The sequence below is a fragment of the Neolamprologus multifasciatus genome, chromosome 18 (genome assembly GCF_963576455.1).
Source record: "Neolamprologus multifasciatus chromosome 18, fNeoMul1.2, whole genome shotgun sequence".
Taxonomy (NCBI): domain Eukaryota; kingdom Metazoa; phylum Chordata; class Actinopteri; order Cichliformes; family Cichlidae; genus Neolamprologus; species Neolamprologus multifasciatus.
The window spans coordinates 21,059,864-21,078,238 of NC_140456.1; the positions used below are offsets into that span (position 1 = coordinate 21,059,864).

At 38.8% G+C, this 18,375-nt stretch overlaps 1 protein-coding gene across 1 annotated transcript; it reads right to left on the minus strand.

The window, feature by feature from the left end:
• Nucleotides 1–16,676: 16,676 nt before the first annotated feature.
• LOC146497825 (complement C1q-like protein 2) lies at nucleotides 16,677–17,921 on the minus strand. Its single transcript, XM_085141826.1, has 3 exons — nucleotides 17,665–17,921; nucleotides 17,416–17,538; nucleotides 16,677–17,291 (listed from the first exon to the last, which is right to left on the minus strand). Exons 1-3 carry the CDS (start codon nucleotides 17,909–17,911, stop codon nucleotides 17,011–17,013), a joined length of 651 nt encoding a protein of 216 aa, XP_084997952.1. The 5' UTR covers nucleotides 17,912–17,921; the 3' UTR covers nucleotides 16,677–17,010.
• Nucleotides 17,922–18,375: the final 454 nt, after the last annotated feature.

The following is an 18,375-nucleotide window of genomic DNA, read 5'->3' on the forward strand; positions in this document are numbered from 1 at the left end:
GGTTCTGCTGGAGGCTTCTTCCTGTTAAAAGGGAGTTTTTCCTTCCCAGCTTGCTCATAGGGGGTCATATTATTGTTGGGGTTTTCTTGTATTATTGTAGGGTCTTTAAGCTACAGTATAAAGCACCTTACAACTAAGTGCACCAATCCCAGTTATAACAATATGCTGTGTACACACTGATCAGTGGTTATGGTAAAACATCAGATGATGAAGTAACGAGTTAACATGGGGCAGATTTTAGTGGTGTTACAATGGGAGAATCAGTCTGAGGTGTTTTCCCACCTTGCCATGATTCTCAGATTAGTTACACACCTGCAGGGATTTAGTCACATGACCTGGCAGGTTTATCAGTCTGGTGGACTATACAATCCACTATGCATAAATGCCTGAAACAGAATCTTGACAATGCTGCAAATATAGGTTGCCACAGTCAAATCACATTTGTTTTTGCATATCTGACTGTGTATAAATTATATAAAGCTAAAATAACAAATACACTGTTCCAGCTGTTGAAGTACAACCCAGAGCTGGAGGTTTGCCTAAACCCTGACACAATTTCTTACTGCTGTTGCACAAGCACACTCTTCATCCTCAATTTCACAAGCTGCCTGGCAAAGTAAAATAAATGTAGTACATGCAAGCTCACTTTATCTCCTGCACGTTCTACAGCTGAAGGTTATGAGCTGACACATATGTTGGGCTTTTTTTGGCATGTAGAATGACAGGAAGGGTGGATGAACTGTTGCTTCCTGTGCAGATTCACCTCAGATCTATGAAATGCTGAAAAAGGCAATCGGTTCCTTTTTGTTATTGAGAAATAGTAGCTTATTGTCACACTCTGTTCCCCCCTAGGTGCACCCAAAGCACACACAGGGCATGACCTCAGTTTTGTAATGTTCCAAGAAATATGTTTTACATAATTATCAAACCAATCCAAAATAGAGAAGTAAGCAGAGTAAAGGGCTGGGGCATGGGTGGAAACATTGCACTTGTGTGACTGTGGTGCCTGCAGTGCAGTGCTTTCTGTGATTTAATATGAGAAGAAGTCGGTACGATCATATGACACCAATTAGCTGTTATCGTGGTTGGTTATCGGTAAGCTGTTTGGAAACACTCAGCTGGATCAATTAAACCACCTTCCAGCCACTGCAAACACTCCTTCCTGGAAACACTGCAAACACCTCACAGTATCTGAATGAAGGGCTTTAATGTCTGTATTATTGTTAAACCACTGAATCACATAAACTTGAACCATTGTGACAAATGAGACACAGACACACACTTTCAGAGTGAGCCCAGTTAGTTTCATGTCTTCTCCTGTTTTTCAATGGTATTCTGTTTAGTGTTTTTTATGGATAGCTTACAGTGACAACAGTTCTCACATTTCAGCATAAATATTAAAGAAAATACAATTTTATATCTTTATGTCCTGAACTTTAATTTAGATAATTTTTTGCATGTTAGGATTTATTCACAGCTCTTCACTTGTTCTACATTTTGTCATTTTACAGACTTATTCCAAAACGGATTAAATTCATTTTTCACATCAAAATTCTACACACAAAACCCCAAAATGACAAAATGAAAACAGGTTTGCTTTCATTTCTTGCAAGTTTATTAAAAGTATACATGTACATAACTATTCACACTCAAAATTGAGTTGAGGTGCATCCTGTTTCCAATGATCACCTGTGAGATGTGTCTACAACTTGACTGGAGTCTATCTGTGGTTAATTCAGTTGATTGGACATGATTTGGAAAGGCACACACCTGTTTATATAGGGGCCCGCAGTTCACAGTGCATGTCAGAGCACAAACTAGTCCAAGGAATTGTCTGTAGACCTCCGAGGCAGGATTTTATTGATGCACAGATCTGGGGGAGAGTACAGAAAACATTCTACAGCATTAGGCCCCAATCAACATAGTGGCATCCATCATCCATGTAAGGCGTTTGGAACCACCAGGACTCTGGGTTAGAGTTGGCTGCCCAGCCAATCTGAGCGATCAGGGTAGAAAGGGTTTAGAACCCAATGGTAAATGACAAAGCTCCGGCGTTGCTCTGTGGAGAGAGGAGAACCTTCCAGAAGGTAGCACTTCACCAATCAGGCCTGTATGATAGAGTGGCCAGACATAAGTCACTGTTCAGTTAAAGGCACATGACAGCCTGCCTGGAGTTTCCCAAAAGGCACCTGAAAAACCTGCTGACCATGAGAAAGAAATTCTCTGGTCTGATGAAACAAAGACTGAGCTATTTAGCCTGAATGCCAGAAAGCAGCTAGAGTCAAAAGTCATATCTAGAAGAAACCATGCACTACTCATCTCGTGGCCAATACCATAACTGCAGTGATGCATGGTGCTGGCAGCATTACGATGTGCTGTTTGGTTTTCAGGAGCAGGAACTGAGAGACTAGTCAAGGTAGAGCAAAGGATTAGTGGAGCAATGTACAGAGACATCTTTGATGACAACCTGCTCCAGAGTTCTCTGGATCTCGAAGGTTCATCTTCCAACAGGAGAACAACCAAGGCCAAGATAACAAAAGAATAGCTGTAGGAGCACTCTATGTATGTGCTTGTGCGGACCAATCAGATCCCAGACTTAAACGCTATTGAACATCTCTGGAGAGCTCTAAAAATCGTCCATCCAACCTGATGGAGCTTGAATAGTTCTGCAAAGAAGGAGAAGCTGCCCAATAATAGGTGTGCCCAGCTTGCAGCATCATACTCAGAAAGACTTGAGGCAGTATAATTGCTGCCAAAAGTGCTTAAACAAATTATTGAGCAAAGGCTGTAAATACTTATGAAAATGTTCTTTTTTTGTTTTTATATTTTTAATAAATTTGCAAGAATTCAAGAAAACATTTCTCATGTTGTCATTTTGGGGTATTTTGTGTAGAATTTTGAGGTGAAAAATGAATTGAGCCCATTTTGAAATAAGGCTTTAACATGACAAAATGTGGAACAAGTGAAGCACTGTGAGTCCTTTCTGGATGCACTGTACCAATCTCACATCCGCCTGTAAGATTGAGCTGGTTAGATAAGCGGAGCATCATAACTTCACACAAGAAGAAACTAAACAAAAAGTCCACTAAATCCCATTTTCTTTGTTTAATTGGAAAATAGAAATATAAAAACTTTTGTACAAAGGGGTTTTTGAGCAAGTTAATCATTTCGGGCTCAAGAGCTTAACTCTAAGGCTAATATGTAAACAGCTGATCGCACTCATTTATTGTATTAATGTTATGGAAGTTCAGAAATGCTTGTCAAAAAAAAAATTCATGCTCATATATCAGACATCTTTAATTTATTTTCTTTATTTTCACACTTTTAGATTGTTTTTTACCTAAATGTAAAGATGTAAATGTAGCTGTGAGTGGAGAGCTTCACATATCCTCTGAACTGTGTTTCAACATCTTACAGTTTGATTACATTTGCATTTTCACTAACATTTCTCTATGTGGCTAGACTGTCACGACATGTGCTGCACTAATTTACACCCCTCCACAGCACAGTCATCCCCTGGCTTCGTCTAGTGCCATCATCAGATCAAAGATTTCGTTATTTCAACATCAATGTGTTTATGTTGCATGCTTATATCCTGAACTACAACATGTACATGCCTAACGTTAAATAGATGTGGACGAACATGCAACAAGCAGGAGACAGCAGGTTCAGGCAAAAGCAAATTAACCGCATTTGTACTTTCAAAGGAGACGATGCACAAAGAGTCTGAAACAGCTGGCAGACAGTCAAAGTAAAAAAACAAAAAATCAAACAAAAACAGGTAACACAGCAGATGAGAGTAATTTCAAATACTCACAGTAGCAAAGAACAGGTAAAACCCCTAAGGGTGAAACAGACAATCACAAAGGAAAAACAACTGTCAGACATGCATAAAGACCGTGATTAACAAAATAAAACAGGTTACTCATTCAGAAACACAAACAGCACGCATCGGCACATAGAGAAAAGGTTAAGCACGTGATTAAATAAGACCCAAAAACTCACCATGGTGAGTGTCCAACTAGAGTTAATATGTTTTGATAAAGCTAATAGTATTCAGATAATATTAACAGCCTGTAAATGAGCCCACTGTGATATTAACGCAAGTGGATCATAAAACAACCTGTGTCTGTAGCTCAGCTGAGCATTCAAGCAGCTCTGAACTGGTTTTATTAGGAATTTATTAATTTAACAAGTTCCTGTTTCCGACATTTATTTTTGGTTACAAAATTGCTGTAAAATGAAAAAGTCAAAAATGCAACATCAACGTCTGCTGGATGTCCTCGCTGGACTCTCTTTCAGGAGAAAGTTCAGACACAATGAAATGAATCAAACATTTGCTTCCTTTATGATTTCTTAGTTTGTTGCATATTTGTCATACTTACCCGTTTAAAATGATTATGTTTCATATTTAATATTAGACAAAGATAACTCTACTAAATACAAAATGCAGTTTTTAAATGATAAAATGTGGCAAATATGCAAAAAACTAAGAAATCAGGGAGGTCCAAATAGTTTTTGTATCTTTGTGTGATCACTCAATTAAGGTGAGCAGTTGATTTAATGGTGCCTCACATGGTGCAGCAGTCTTTAGCCTTCCTCTCTTTTCTTTAGCAAGACCAGTGATAACATTACTCTTGACTTACAGTAAAATGTTTAACAAGTACAATGTTTGAAAAGACAGAACTGACATCGGCTCAGTAAATGTATCTGAAAAATAGAATAACAAACATCAGACAACATAAAGGTGGCTCAGTATTACTGTGTGATGTGTTGGAAGAGTGCATTGTTGAAATGATCTGTTCAACATCCTGTCCCAGCATAGGCACAGGTCATGTGACCATGTTCTTCATTCTGAAGTTGATCACCATCTCTCTGGTTAAAGAAAAACATCCTCTACTGTTGCTCCGAAACATCCAACCACAACCGAAACCTCTGTGGGATTTAAAAAAAAAAATGTTTTATGTTATTTTATTGTTTTACAACATTGTATTACAACACGTTTTCTGGGAAGTATTTTTTAATTAGTTAGTTAGACTTGAATAACAAGTACATTTAAGTAAGTTAAGTAAGTAAAAGGCTGTTTCACATTCATGATTCACTTGGGATTTATTTTATTTTAGCTAAGCAGTTTTCCTCTGCTTAGAGTCGTTTTCCCTAGCAACATTTTCCAGTTTCCTCTGGAGGATCCTGAGTTATTCCCAGACTAGCTCTGCTTAAGCCTCATCTTTAGATAGAGTCTGTTATGCTGTGTAGTTATTTTGAGAAATTAAATAAATAAAGCCCACATTCTTCTTTACTTCTTCTAAAAACTAATATTTATAACTCTAATTTGTTTCAGTCTAAGTGAAACAAATTAGAGTTAGGAAACACTTAGCTATACAATGAACAGCAGGCACTGCTGGAATCAACATCTGCACAAACGGGGGCGCTACAGTCCTTCTAAGGAAGATTTGAGCAGCCAATACTTAATCTTCTGCATTCTGGTGTATTTTTAGGCACCAATCTGGGTGAGATACTTTTGTAAAGTAAAACCCCAAAATCAGGCATCGTCAGCTCAAAAGCTGAAATCGCATGCAGTGATGCTTTCGGGTTTTCTGTATTGCTACTAAAGAGGTATTTTTTTAAAAGATTCTTATTTAATCTTATCCCTGCAGAGATGTCATTTCTTCTTCTGTTCTCGTTTCTGTTTACATTTAAAACAGCCCACATTTGAAATGAGTACAATTTGTAAATTCGACACATCATTGGATGGATTTGCACATTTTTTTTCATGTCATCCCAGCGAGGATTTACTCCTCTGTCATATTTTGTATTTGTCTGGTACCAAACTAGAAGTCAGAGTGCAATGTGTTGACTTTCCAGTCTGACATCAGGCAGGTTTTTGATATGCATCTATAATCAGCTCATTTCAGCAGAAAATGAATTAACTGTAATTTATCAGCCCCTGTTTCTGCAGTATTTCTGTTCTGTTCATGTTCAAAGCTTTCTGCACTTTCATGTCACATGTCACACAGATCTGTGTTTTAGGATCCCCTTTAGGTCTCATGCACATCTCAGCTTGTTATTGGGTCTGAAAAAAGAAGTGAGAAACATTAAGTTATTATTTAGTTAGAAAGCTAGTAAGTACACCAATTTCACATCCTAACATCAGACCTCTGCTTCCCTTTCCTTCTCGCTTCCTGATGAATCACAGTGGAGATCTGTGTGTGCCTGGCAGGGACAGCTGCTTTCAGCACAAAATATACAGTGTGCTTATGATGACTAATGATTCATATCCAAGTTTTGCAACACAACCATTCCTGATGATAAAAGAAAAAAAAACTGCTGTTTGATTAATAGTAGCATGTTTTTAGTCCTCTCCTTTCATTCTAAGACAGGGGTGTCAAACATAAGGCCTAGGGGCCAGAATTGGCCTGGCAAATACTTTAATCCAATCCACTGGTCCACATGATGGCTTTGGGAAATGTGAAACAGGACAGAAATTTTATACTTTTAATTTGCATTTTCATGCAATTAAAAATTAGACCCATGGCCATTTATGCTAAACCAAAGAAATAAAGTTATAGATGTTATAGATTTCTGTTAAAAAAACAGAACAAAAAGTATAAAACCCAAAGAAATTAGGGGTTTCCACAATGAGGAGCTTGAAGCCACACTGAAAAAACACAGGAACTCAAACAAGAGATTTGAGGAGCGTTGCAGACACTTTGACAAAGCAAAAGGGGAAGACAGGATTACATATAGCCAAGGGAAAGACACAAATACAATGCAAGTCATTAAAAACAGCTGAGCAGGATTAGGAGAACAGGAGGGAAGGCAGGAAGTCAAAATAGAATGAGATATAAGAGAAACCCGACCTTCAAATAAGAAAAATAAAATGAAAAAGGCAAAAAGAAATGACTTACAAATATATGGCTATGTTCTACAGTTAAAGTGCGCATACATGTGTCTGAACTTTTTTGTCTTGTGTTTGAGTTATGGCGTCATTATAGTTCCAGTAATGTTCAGCTTTTGTTCTTGTGGAAGTATTTAACTTCTTGTTCCTTTTTGTTTATTCACTGTTCTAGTATTTATGTTTTCAAATGTGTCACTTCCTATTTTGAGTTTAGTATTTTTTTTTTCATTTTTCTAGTTACGTCATTGTTTTCCTGTTTATGGTCCTGGCTTTGTGTCTATCCACTCTGTTATCATGCTCTCTTGTTTCCCAGGTTCTACATCCTCAGACGAACCTCTGCTTGGTCCCTCCCATCAACGATGCAAACTGACGAAGCGAAGAAGAGACAGATGTTCCTCCAAAGATATTTATTGTGTTATGAAAAGTTAATGCAGGAACTTTTAGTTATCTTTTAGATTGAGATGTTATCTTTATGCAGTGCTGTCAACATAATGTTTGCACTTATCATAAAATAACTACTGATCTATGTGAGCCCCTTTCTGTTGGTGTGAAGGATGGATGACTAACAATCTAACAAAAAAAGCAGATACACAGGAGAGCAACTAAAACAGAAAACCTGAAACCCTGGCATCCCAAAGGAGGGGGGTGAGAAGAGAGCGGGCTATTTTAGGAGGAGAGAGGTGATGAGGGGTGCCTCTATTTGGAAACGGAGGTGGATGTTGGAGGTGGAAAATGAAAGAGGAAGGCCCGATGGGACATGGAGGACATGGTGTGTGTGTGTGTGTGACACACACACACACACACACACACCCACACACACACACACACACACACACACACACTGAACTGCTACAGACAAACAGAATATGGAGGGACAAAACTTAGAGGAACCTTTTGCATAACAACACAGAAAAAAGGAAAGACGGTGAAAGAGTAACCAAAGTAAAGGAGGAGGACCAGGAGTAAAGCCAGAGAAAATACATTTCACTTCAGGGGCATTACAGTTTGTTGAGTATAGACACTTCTGAATCTTACAATCCATTTTTTGAGGGTTTTTCTTTTAACTGAAATGAAGACACCACATGTGAAATGATCACATGACATAATCATAACAACTAGAATTTATCAACTAGGATTTTTACAAATTTTTCTGTTTAACTGTAACGTGTAGAAGCTGCTGGGACATTACTGAACTGCAGGGGGTGTTAGAGCTTTAAAACACACGCGCGCGCACACACACACACAACCACACCCATATACACAAGGAAAAAACACATAGCATCCTCAGCTGCACCAAAGAATAAAACTCTTTCTCTTCTAAGTCCCTTTTAGTAAATGATATAATAATTCATAAAAATATTAATTTACTCTGACTTACAGAAACCTGGTTAGAGCAGAATGATTATGTTAGTTTAAATGGATCACCATGAGTTATACTAATAGTCCGAATCCACAAAACACAGGCCGAGGAGGGGGTGTGGCAGCAATCCTTCACTCCAGCTTGTTAATCAACCACAGGCCCTCTTATTTCCTGCTTCTAAATTTACATAAACCTAAGGGTTGTCATACTCATCCCTTAAATCTTGGAAAAATGGTGTCTAACCAGATGTTTACTCTGGATGGCATTACCTTGGCCTCCAGTAACACTACGAGGAGTCTTGGGGTTGTTTATGACCAGGTCCTATGTAGGACTGCTTTCTCTAAAAATAGAAAAATCCTGTTTCAGAGTGACACTAAAGAACTACATCTGCATTTATTACTTCTAGGCTGGACTACTGTAATTCTTCATTATTAGGATGCCTTAAATACTCCCTCAAAACCTTTCAGATCATCCAAAATGCTGCAGCAAGAGTACTGACAAGGACTTGGCTTCTCTTCATTGGATCCCTGTTAAATCTAGAATCAAATTTTAAATCCTTCTCCTACAATGTCTTGAATAATTAAGCCCCATCTTATCTTAAAGACCTCATACAGTATCACCCCAATAGAGTACTGCTCTCAGGCTGCAGGGTTACTTGTGGTCATTTATTTAAAGGTAGTATTGGTGGGGTCTTCAGCTTTCAGGCCCGTTTTCTGTGGAACCAGCTCCCAGTTTAGGTTTCAGAAGACAGGCATTATCTCTACTTTTAAGATTAGGCTTAAAACTTTCCTTTTCAATAAAGCTTATAGTTAGGGCTGGATCAGGTGACCCTGAATCCTCCCTTAGTTATGCTGCAATACGTGTAGGCTGCTGGGGGCTTCCCATGATGCACTGTGTTTCTTCTTCACTCACCTTTGGATGGGTGGATGTTTCCCACTGTTACCAAAGCACTTGCTCACAGGAGGTCATCTGATAGTTGGGTTTTTCTCTGTTTTCTCTGTTTTATTGTAGGTCTTAAACTTACAAAATAAAGCTCCTTGAGGCAACTGTTGTGATTAACAGTATATATAAAAGTACCATTGAATTGAATTGAATTGAATTGAAATTTCTCCTTTTCATTAGAGGCCATTAAAAATCTGAACCTGTTCTCTCCACAGCACTTTATATTCCCTTGTTTTTCTGCTGTTCTGTTATAACTGAAAGCGTGAACTGCATGTCTTAACATGCATGATTGATGATCGAAGGAATGGAAAACCGGATTTTTCAACCCTATGAACACTTTCTGTTAACCTCTGTGTAAGTAAGAGCTCATTTTAGCACAATGTCACTCAGTAGCTTTTAAAACAACAAATAAAATTGTGAAACCTTTAAATGTGGCATCAGTTGCACAAGTAGCTGTAAGTAAATTTCAGCTATACCCTACCTCCCTACAGCAGCATTGAACAGAGTCTGTGAGTCTGCCTTGTAAGGTGAGCTTAGTCTTTGAAATCAACATGTAAGTTGATCGGAGAACTAAAAATTTACTTTCACACTTGAGATTACATTTTTCATTTTTGCAGAGCACCTATAATTTGACTCAGCGCTGTGAAAAAAAGTATAACATACTGGTACTATGTTAACCTCTGTTCACTTAAGCTTCATTTGTTTTAGTTATATCGCTGCGTCAATAAGCAATAATGTAAACCTTGTGTATCAAAGGTAAAATACAATAAAGTTGGTTTATTTAAGAGGTCACAACAACTACTGTGGGTTTAAAGCCAAAACTAGCTGTTTATTAAGACCTTTGCTAAAACTTTAAAGGTCAATAACCTTAATTTATAGATTGATTTCTTTGCATTGGATGTGTTGTTACTGACATCTGCTGAGAATTTCATGTCAAAAGCACCTTTAGAAATACTTTTGGTGATGTGTTCAATACTTTATCCACTGTATAATTTTAAACCAGTGTCCATTAATTGTAACGTTTGCATCATAAATAGTCTTGTTATATTACAGTTCAGTTTTATTTTACTATTGTATTATTATTGTATTTCAAATTTATGTTGGTAAACTTTGTAACTTTGTCACAATCAAAAAAAAATCCTGCTTGCTCCATTTCATAAGCTGAAAATTTCCTAATATGTTTTTAATCAATCATTAAACAGATTTTTGTAATCATTTTTAAAAACGGATCTACATTTGGGATCCCCCAACAATTATTTTTAATACAAAACATCTCTAAGAAACTATGACCACCTTGACCTGTGGTTGTGTCATGTTGAACACTGGGCAGATGGACCCAAAGGTTTGACATTTCAACAGAGCTGAATAGTATTTTATTTAACAATAGAAATTTTACACACATGCCTCCTTGTCTCCACTGTTCTCTATCCTTCAATCTGGGTACAAAATGCTGAAGGATGGCGTATTTCCTTAAATGCAAGTTGAGAGCAGAGGTGCAGAGGAGCTATAATGCCAGACGAATCCTTACCTTCAGCATATAAGAGAGGCGGCATGCATACAAACCATTAAACAACTAATTTTATGTCTTTAAGGTTTTGTCAATGGTGGGCAGGTAGGACACAGATGTAGATCTCTCGAACAAGAATGAACCTTTGTTGTATTTTCTCTAGTTCTTTTACAGGTTTCCATTTGTTGCTGTGTGCTGTTTGTGTCTCTCTTTCATTCATTTTCTGTTATTTACACAATAACTTGTTGGTTTGTGCTTTCTCTCTTTGATGTTAGTTCAATTCACTTCAATTCATTTTTATTTATATAGCGCCAAATCACAACAACAGTCGCCTCAAGGCACTTTATGTTGTACAGTATATCCTATAATAATAGATACAGAGAAAAACCTAACAATCATATGACCCCCTATGAGTAAGCCCTTTGGTGACAGTGGGAAGGAAAAACTCCCTTTTAACAGGAAGAAACCTCCGGCAGAACCAGGCTCAGGGAGGGGCGGCCATCTGCTGCGACCGGTTGGGGTGAGAGAAGGAAAACAGGATAAAGACATGCTGTGGAAGAGAGACAGAGGTTAATAACAGATATGATTCAATGCAGAGAGGTCTATTAACACATAGTGTTAGCTCCCCCTAAACCACTACCACAATGTCAGAAGAAAATCGAAACATGGATGGCGTTAAATCTTTTAAATGCCAGTGAAAGTAAGGTCATTGTGTTCAGACCTTTAGCTTCTGTGCTGCTCCTCTCCTCTTCATGTTCAACCCACAGTGACCATCCTTGGTGTCAAACGGTACTGTGATTTTTTTTAATACTAGATAAGCAGATAAATTCTGTAATTAAAGCTAGTTTTTGTAATTTGATGCTTTCATCCAGGATCAAGTCTGCTTTAACTTAAAAAATTTTGAACGTCTGTTTCATGCTTTTATCACAACACGTGTGGACTACTGTAACACTCTCTATTTTGGCCTTACCAAAGCTTTCCTTGCTTGCCTGCACTTAGTCCAAAATGCCACGGCTCGCGTTTTACATGATACTCGCAAATGCCAGCACAGTTCCTCCATCCTGGCCTTCCTCCTCTGGTCCCCATGTTTGTTTTAGGATCTATTTCAAGATTTTACTATCCATCCATCCATCCATCCATCCATCTTCATCCGCTTTATCCGGAGCCGGGTCACGGGGGCAGCAGCCTAAGCAGAGAAGCCCAGACCTCCCTCTCCCCAGCCACCTCCTCCAGCTTATCCGGGGGAACACCAAGGACTTCCCAGGCCAGCCGAGAGATATAATCTCTCCAGCGTGTCCTGGGTCTGCCCCGGGGCCTCCTCCCGGTGGGACATGCCCAGAACACCAACCCCGGGAGGCGCCCAGGAGGCATCCTTGTCAGATGCCCGAACCACCTCAGCTGGCTCCTTTCGATGTGAAGCAGCAGCGGCTCTACTCTGAGCCCCTCCCGGATGGCCAAACTTCTCACCCTATCTCTAAGGGAGAGACCAGCCACCCTTCGGAGGAAGCTCATTTCCGCCGCTTGTATCCACGATCTCGTTCTTTCGGTCACTACCCACAGCTTGTGGCCATAGGTGAGGGTAGGGACGTAGATCGACCGGTAAATTGAGAGCTTCGCTTTTACACTCAGCTCCCTCTTCACCACGACGGACCGGTGCAGCGTCCACATCACTGCAGCCGCCGCACCAATCCGTCTGTCGATCTCCGGCTTCCTTCTCCCATCACTCGCGAACAAGACCCCGAGATACTTGAACTCCTCCACTTGGGGCAGGAACTCATCCCCGACCCGGAGTGGGCACTCCACCCTTTTCCGGCTGAGAACCATGGCCTCAGATTTGGAGGTGCTGATCCTCATTCCCGCTACTTCACACTCGGCTGCGAACCGTTCCAGTGCGAGCTGGAGGCCCTCACCCGATGAAGCGAACAGAATCACATGATCCGTGAAAAGCAGAGATGAGATTCTGAGGCCACCAAAGTGAAAGCCCTCCGCCACTTGGCGGCGCCTAGAAATCCTGTCCATAAAAACTATGAACAGAATCGTTTACTATGCGTTTCTAAAACATTTAATGGATCAGCTCCACCATAAATATCTGAGCTGCTGACTCCATATGTTCCCTTAAGGTTGCTGAGGTCCATAGACCAACTGAAAACCAGGGGCGATCGATTTTCAGTTATTGCCCCCAAACTGTGAAATGACTGTGTTACAATTCCCTAATCATTTCCTGGTTTTAGGTGACAGAAGGAGACATGTGGCCTAGCACAGGAACTCCCAGAGAGCAGCCATTTGGCTTTTCTACGTTTAAAACCCGCCAACCAGCCAAATGGCTGGTAAGCTTTTAGCTAATATCCTGGACTGAACTGTGAACTGCTGCTTTTGTTATGTAAATAAGGTGGTGCTGAGCCACTAGGTTAGGTGTGGCCTAACCCGTCTAGGTGTGGCCTAACCCTAACCCACAAGGAAACTTGTGTTTCTGTTTGCCATCTTAGGGAGAAATCAACACACATGGGTGTATTTCCTTTGTTGCTGAGATTTATTGATAAAAACAGTACAAAAAAACAACAAACAAAAAAGGTGTGGAGGGTTGTGTCCAAAGCAACTGTTCTTTTCTTGCCTTCTTCCCAGCCATATGAGAGTGAGCCAACTCTCTTGCAAATGTACTTCCCTTGCCAAGATATTGGAAGACATTGCAAATGTACTTTGATTTTAGGTCGCAAGCCACCCAAAACTTGATCCGAAACTTGTCAGGTTTACTTGCTATATACTGCAGGGTTAGGGTTATACTGTGGGTTTCACGTTTGCTGAGCAGCAGCCTAGTAAACCCCGCAAGATGACAATTTCATTGACCTCAACAGGAAAGGAAGTTCACAGCTTTTAGCAGCTCCCCACCCCCACACACTAACAAAGAGGCAGTTGGCAGTTAGCCACCCAAAACTTGATCCCAAACTTGTCAGGTTTACTTGCAATATACTGCAGGGTTAGGGTTATACTGTGGGTTTCACAGGTTTGCTGAGCAGCAGCCTAGTAAACCCCGCAAGATGACAATTTCATTGACCTCAACAGGAAAGGAAGTTCACAGCTTTTAGCAGCTCCCCACCCCCACACACTAACAAAGAGGCTGTTGGCAGTTAGCCACCCAAAACTTGATCCCAAACTTGTCAGGTTTACTTGCAATATACTGCAGGGTTAGGGTTATACTGTGGGTTTCACAGGTTTGCTGAGCAGCAGCCTAGTAAACCCCGCAAGATGACAATTTCATTGACTTCAACAGGAAAGGAAGTCCACAGCTTTTAGCAGCTCCCCACCCCCACACACTAACAAAGAGGCAGTTGGCAGTTAGAAATCCGCAATCATTCACACACCCCCACTCCCCCACTTCTCAAGTAACAACCTAATTTACTGTTCATTTACATATGAATTGATGCTAAAAGACTAGCCAGTTTAGCTTCCACTTGGCTGACTTGGGCTTAGAAAAGCCTGGGACTTCCAGTGCAAACACAGAGAGCTGCACTCTAAAAGATCTTTAAATACAGTAAACATACCTTGTGTGCCACAGACTGCTCCCAAACACGAGGGGGCAAATAATACCTCTAAAACACTTAAGTTGGCTTTATTAAACGTTAGATCTTTAGCTGGGAAAACATTTTTAATTAATGATTTAATCACTGAGCACAGCTTTTTTTTTAATGTTTTTAACTGAAACTTGGTTGGACCAAAGTAATCGTGGAGCTGTTCTCATCAAGACGACCCCTCCTAACTACAGTTTTATCAGTGAGGCCAGGGTGAGCAAGAGAGGAGGAGGGGTTGCTGTCTTACTTAATGAATCATTTCAATGTAAGCACATCTCCTGGAAGTTTTCAGTCTTTTGAATATGTGGCTTTACAGCTGAGTAACACTCTGGGCAACTTTGACTGCCGATTCAGCATGTAACCCTAACCCTAACCCTTTTATGCTCCATATATCCATATATCTCCATATATCTGGAACAAACTCCCAGAAAGCCTCAGATCAGCTGAAACACTCAGTTTATTTAAATCCAGGTTGAAGACTCACCTATTCTCAGCTGCATTTGAATAAAACACCAAATCCACACTTTTAAGCTTAAATTTCAAAACTTACATTTTAACTACTAATTTTATCTACTGTTCTGATTTTATCTACTGTTTTTTTAATCAATTTTAAATCATGCTTTTTATTTGTTTTTGTTTTTTAATGTCTCTGTAAACCACTTTGAATCACCTTGTTGTTGAATTGTGCTATATAAATAAACTTGCCTTGCCTTTTAATACGTGCCTTTAAACTAATTTTTATTCCTTCTTAACTTTGATTCATTATATTTATTATATATTCATTCATCCATTATTATATTCATTATTGTTGTTGTTTCACTGATTTGTTGTGTAGTGTTTCGGTGCTTTGTACAGCACTTTGGCAAAGTTCTGTGCTTAATAAATAAAATAGGATTGAATGTTGTATTTCTTGTCAGTAGGATCAGCCACTGTACCTGTGTTAATGAAAAACATATGTCAACATATTCAGTGAGAAGGACACGCATTCAAACGCAACTGAAAACACAACCTCCTTGGTAGCAGATATCATTCTACCTGTGATAACAAGGAAATAAAGGGTACTTCCTTTTAATGTAGTCTATGTAGGGAGAGAAACAAAGCAATACTCTCTGAAAGTGCAAACCTCCACCAAATCATTTAATACACCTGACATACTTTTCAGCATGATTAATTTTTATTATTAGCTCCGCCCAGGAGGTTATGTTTTTGGTAGCAATTACATACATTCTTGCAAGCATGTCATTCTGTCTGTACACATGACAGCTCAAAAATTACTTTGATTTATTGTCTGTAAATTGACAGAAAGCCTTATAACTTTGAAACTAGTATTTTAATTAATGTGATGTGTCAACATACAGAAAGTACCACATATACTATTCTCCCTTTCTAACTTACATAAACACCATCCTAGTGTGGTGGTGCTTAAAACTTAGATAACCTTGAAGTTCGATTGCTTTTAATTTAAATGTTATTCTAATGTTTGATATTTTTTTTGTGTGTGTGGGTGTGGTACCTGATGTTTTTTTTAGCTCATGAAGTGGGTCCTACCCGATTGTCAGCTAGGACTGGCTGCAGTCTCACTGAACTCCTGGCTGGATAAACAGTTTAAAAACAAATGATTATTTCAGACATTCATTTCTCACATATGGTCGATTCTGCTCATTTTGGTTATCCAAACACTTGACACTTCTGGTTTTGTCAATCCCTAATGAGAAGGTGACAAAAAATAAAATTATCTAAATAAAAGTTTTTAAAAAAAATAAATGGTCAGTACAATAGCACCAGCAAACTCTTGTTTAATTTTTTTTTCACCTAAAATATACCATATTTGTTAAATTATAATTTTATACCAGGACAATTTTTCTTCAAACTTCAGAGCATTTATACTGATAATCGAAGAATGAACTGTATGATGATCTTTTGTTACTTTTGTTTTTTGTTCATGAATAAATTTGAATATGCAAACATGCAAAACCACATTATAAATTTTACGGTTATCTAATATTTGCATTTAAATTTATATTCATTTTATTTCATTTGGAGTTTTTTAAAATTTTATATTTCAAAAAAATATTTGTTTTGTGTTTTGTTTTATTCAGTTATATATCATTCTACTTATATATTTAATATGGATAAATAATATACATTACTTACCTTTGGATAATTAGTTGTTATGAGTTAATTAATTAATAACAAATCATAATTGTTGTTGCATTTTATTGGCTTCCTTTTCTTAAATTTATTTAAGTTTTTTTTATTTGTTTTTTCTTTGCTGTTGTAACAGAATAATTTGAACAAACGTGTCCAGATGTAGCTTGAACTTTAGTGACCTTAACTCAAGTCTGGATGGGTTTGCACATAATTTAAAAAATAGAAATACACACACTTAAATCAGAATACTTCTATTATTGATTTTGACCAAGAAGTCATCTCAAAACAGCACACATACAGACACACAAATGTACATTTATGTATACCTTAAAATGAGTCAATGGAGCCAAGTGAATAAAAAAAAGAAAAGTGAAATTGCTGCACATATTCAGACTTTATTATTCCATTGAGACACAAACTCCTATAAAATATTGGTTTTAATTCTGACACCACCACCAAGTTCTAAAGCTGTAGAGTGTTACTGTAACCCTGCCACCTCTGTCACCACCAAAAATAATCAACCAAACTCTGCATGTCAATGTTGTTCTGTTTACTTGTTTGCTATTCAAATCATGCTTGTCTGAGCTTACAGAGGGAATAACAAATGGCCAATGAAGGTGCTGTGGTTGTTGCCATTATCAAAAATCCAGGTGTCCGGACGGAGCCTCATGTACACCTGGTCTCCTGCAGCCAGCTGCAGAGTCATGCCATTGGTGGCTGTCTCATAGCGATTTCCAGCAGCATGGTTGTACACTGTCACCATCTGCTCTCCATTCTTCATCAGTCGCAGCCCCATCGGTCTAGATGATAAATTATGACCAGAGAAGCTGAAGTAATAAACTCCTCTGACCGGAGCAGTGAAAATACCTGGAGATGATGGACAAAGTTACAACTTATATGGCACTAAGAAGTTTAGTGGTAGTGAAATGCAGCACTTATCTAACAAATAAACTCATAAATGTAAGAATACATATAATTATGTTAAGTTTACCTGTTGCAGGGTTGTAAGAGCCTGAGTTAAAGTAGACATTTTTGTAAGTCAGTGTGATCTCTGCACTCATTGGTCCAGTATTTCCAACATTGCCAATAGATGCTCCAAATGCCACACGGCTGCCTGGAGTTGCATGGAAATATGGATTATTTGTTTGATTTGACAAAAACAAAACCTGAACCTGTATCAGTACACTGATAAAGATCTATACATGTGAGAATAAAACCTCCAGCTGTGTTATGTTCTTACCTTGGATTGATGATTTCAGATCTGCCAGCTGTTTCTCAGCATTATTCAGCTTGGCTTCTAGTTGTCGTAATATTAGGAAAAGTTGTTCATTTGTCCCAGCACAGAATTGAGGTGTCTCAACAAGAGAGCCTTCACTTTCAGATGCTTTGCCTGCTTGGCCATCCAGCTGAAGTAAGGCAGCTGCACACAGATAGAAGAGGCATAAGGTTAAGACTGCGGTCTTCATCTTTTCAAAATTTCTGTTCATCTGTGTTAGTTCCCCCCCACAAGGCTCTAGATATATATCACAAAGACGGAAGTGTCCCTATTTTTTTCCTTTCCAATAAGCAAGCACAAACAAAACTCAGCGACAGTACTTATCTGGAATGTGATTGAGACGAGATAACTTGTAGAAACATGTTGTTAACTGTTTGGGCGTGCTTGGGAAAAGAGACAATTTTATTGCATAAAACTGTGCTGAGCGGATTTTGTGAATACCTGCTCTGACAGCTGATTGTACCATTTGGTCTCTACATACAACCCTATGAGTTCAAATCAAACACATAATGAATAGTGTCAGACTTCAGCTTCTCGGTCTTGTGACCCACCAGTTCACCTAACTCACCTGACTAACAGGTAGAATTTTTCATTTCAGTGGAGCTCGGGCCCAGTTATACCTGGGAAAAGATGGGGCAATGCCCCTTTAAACAAACGTCCTGCCCTTCAAGTTGG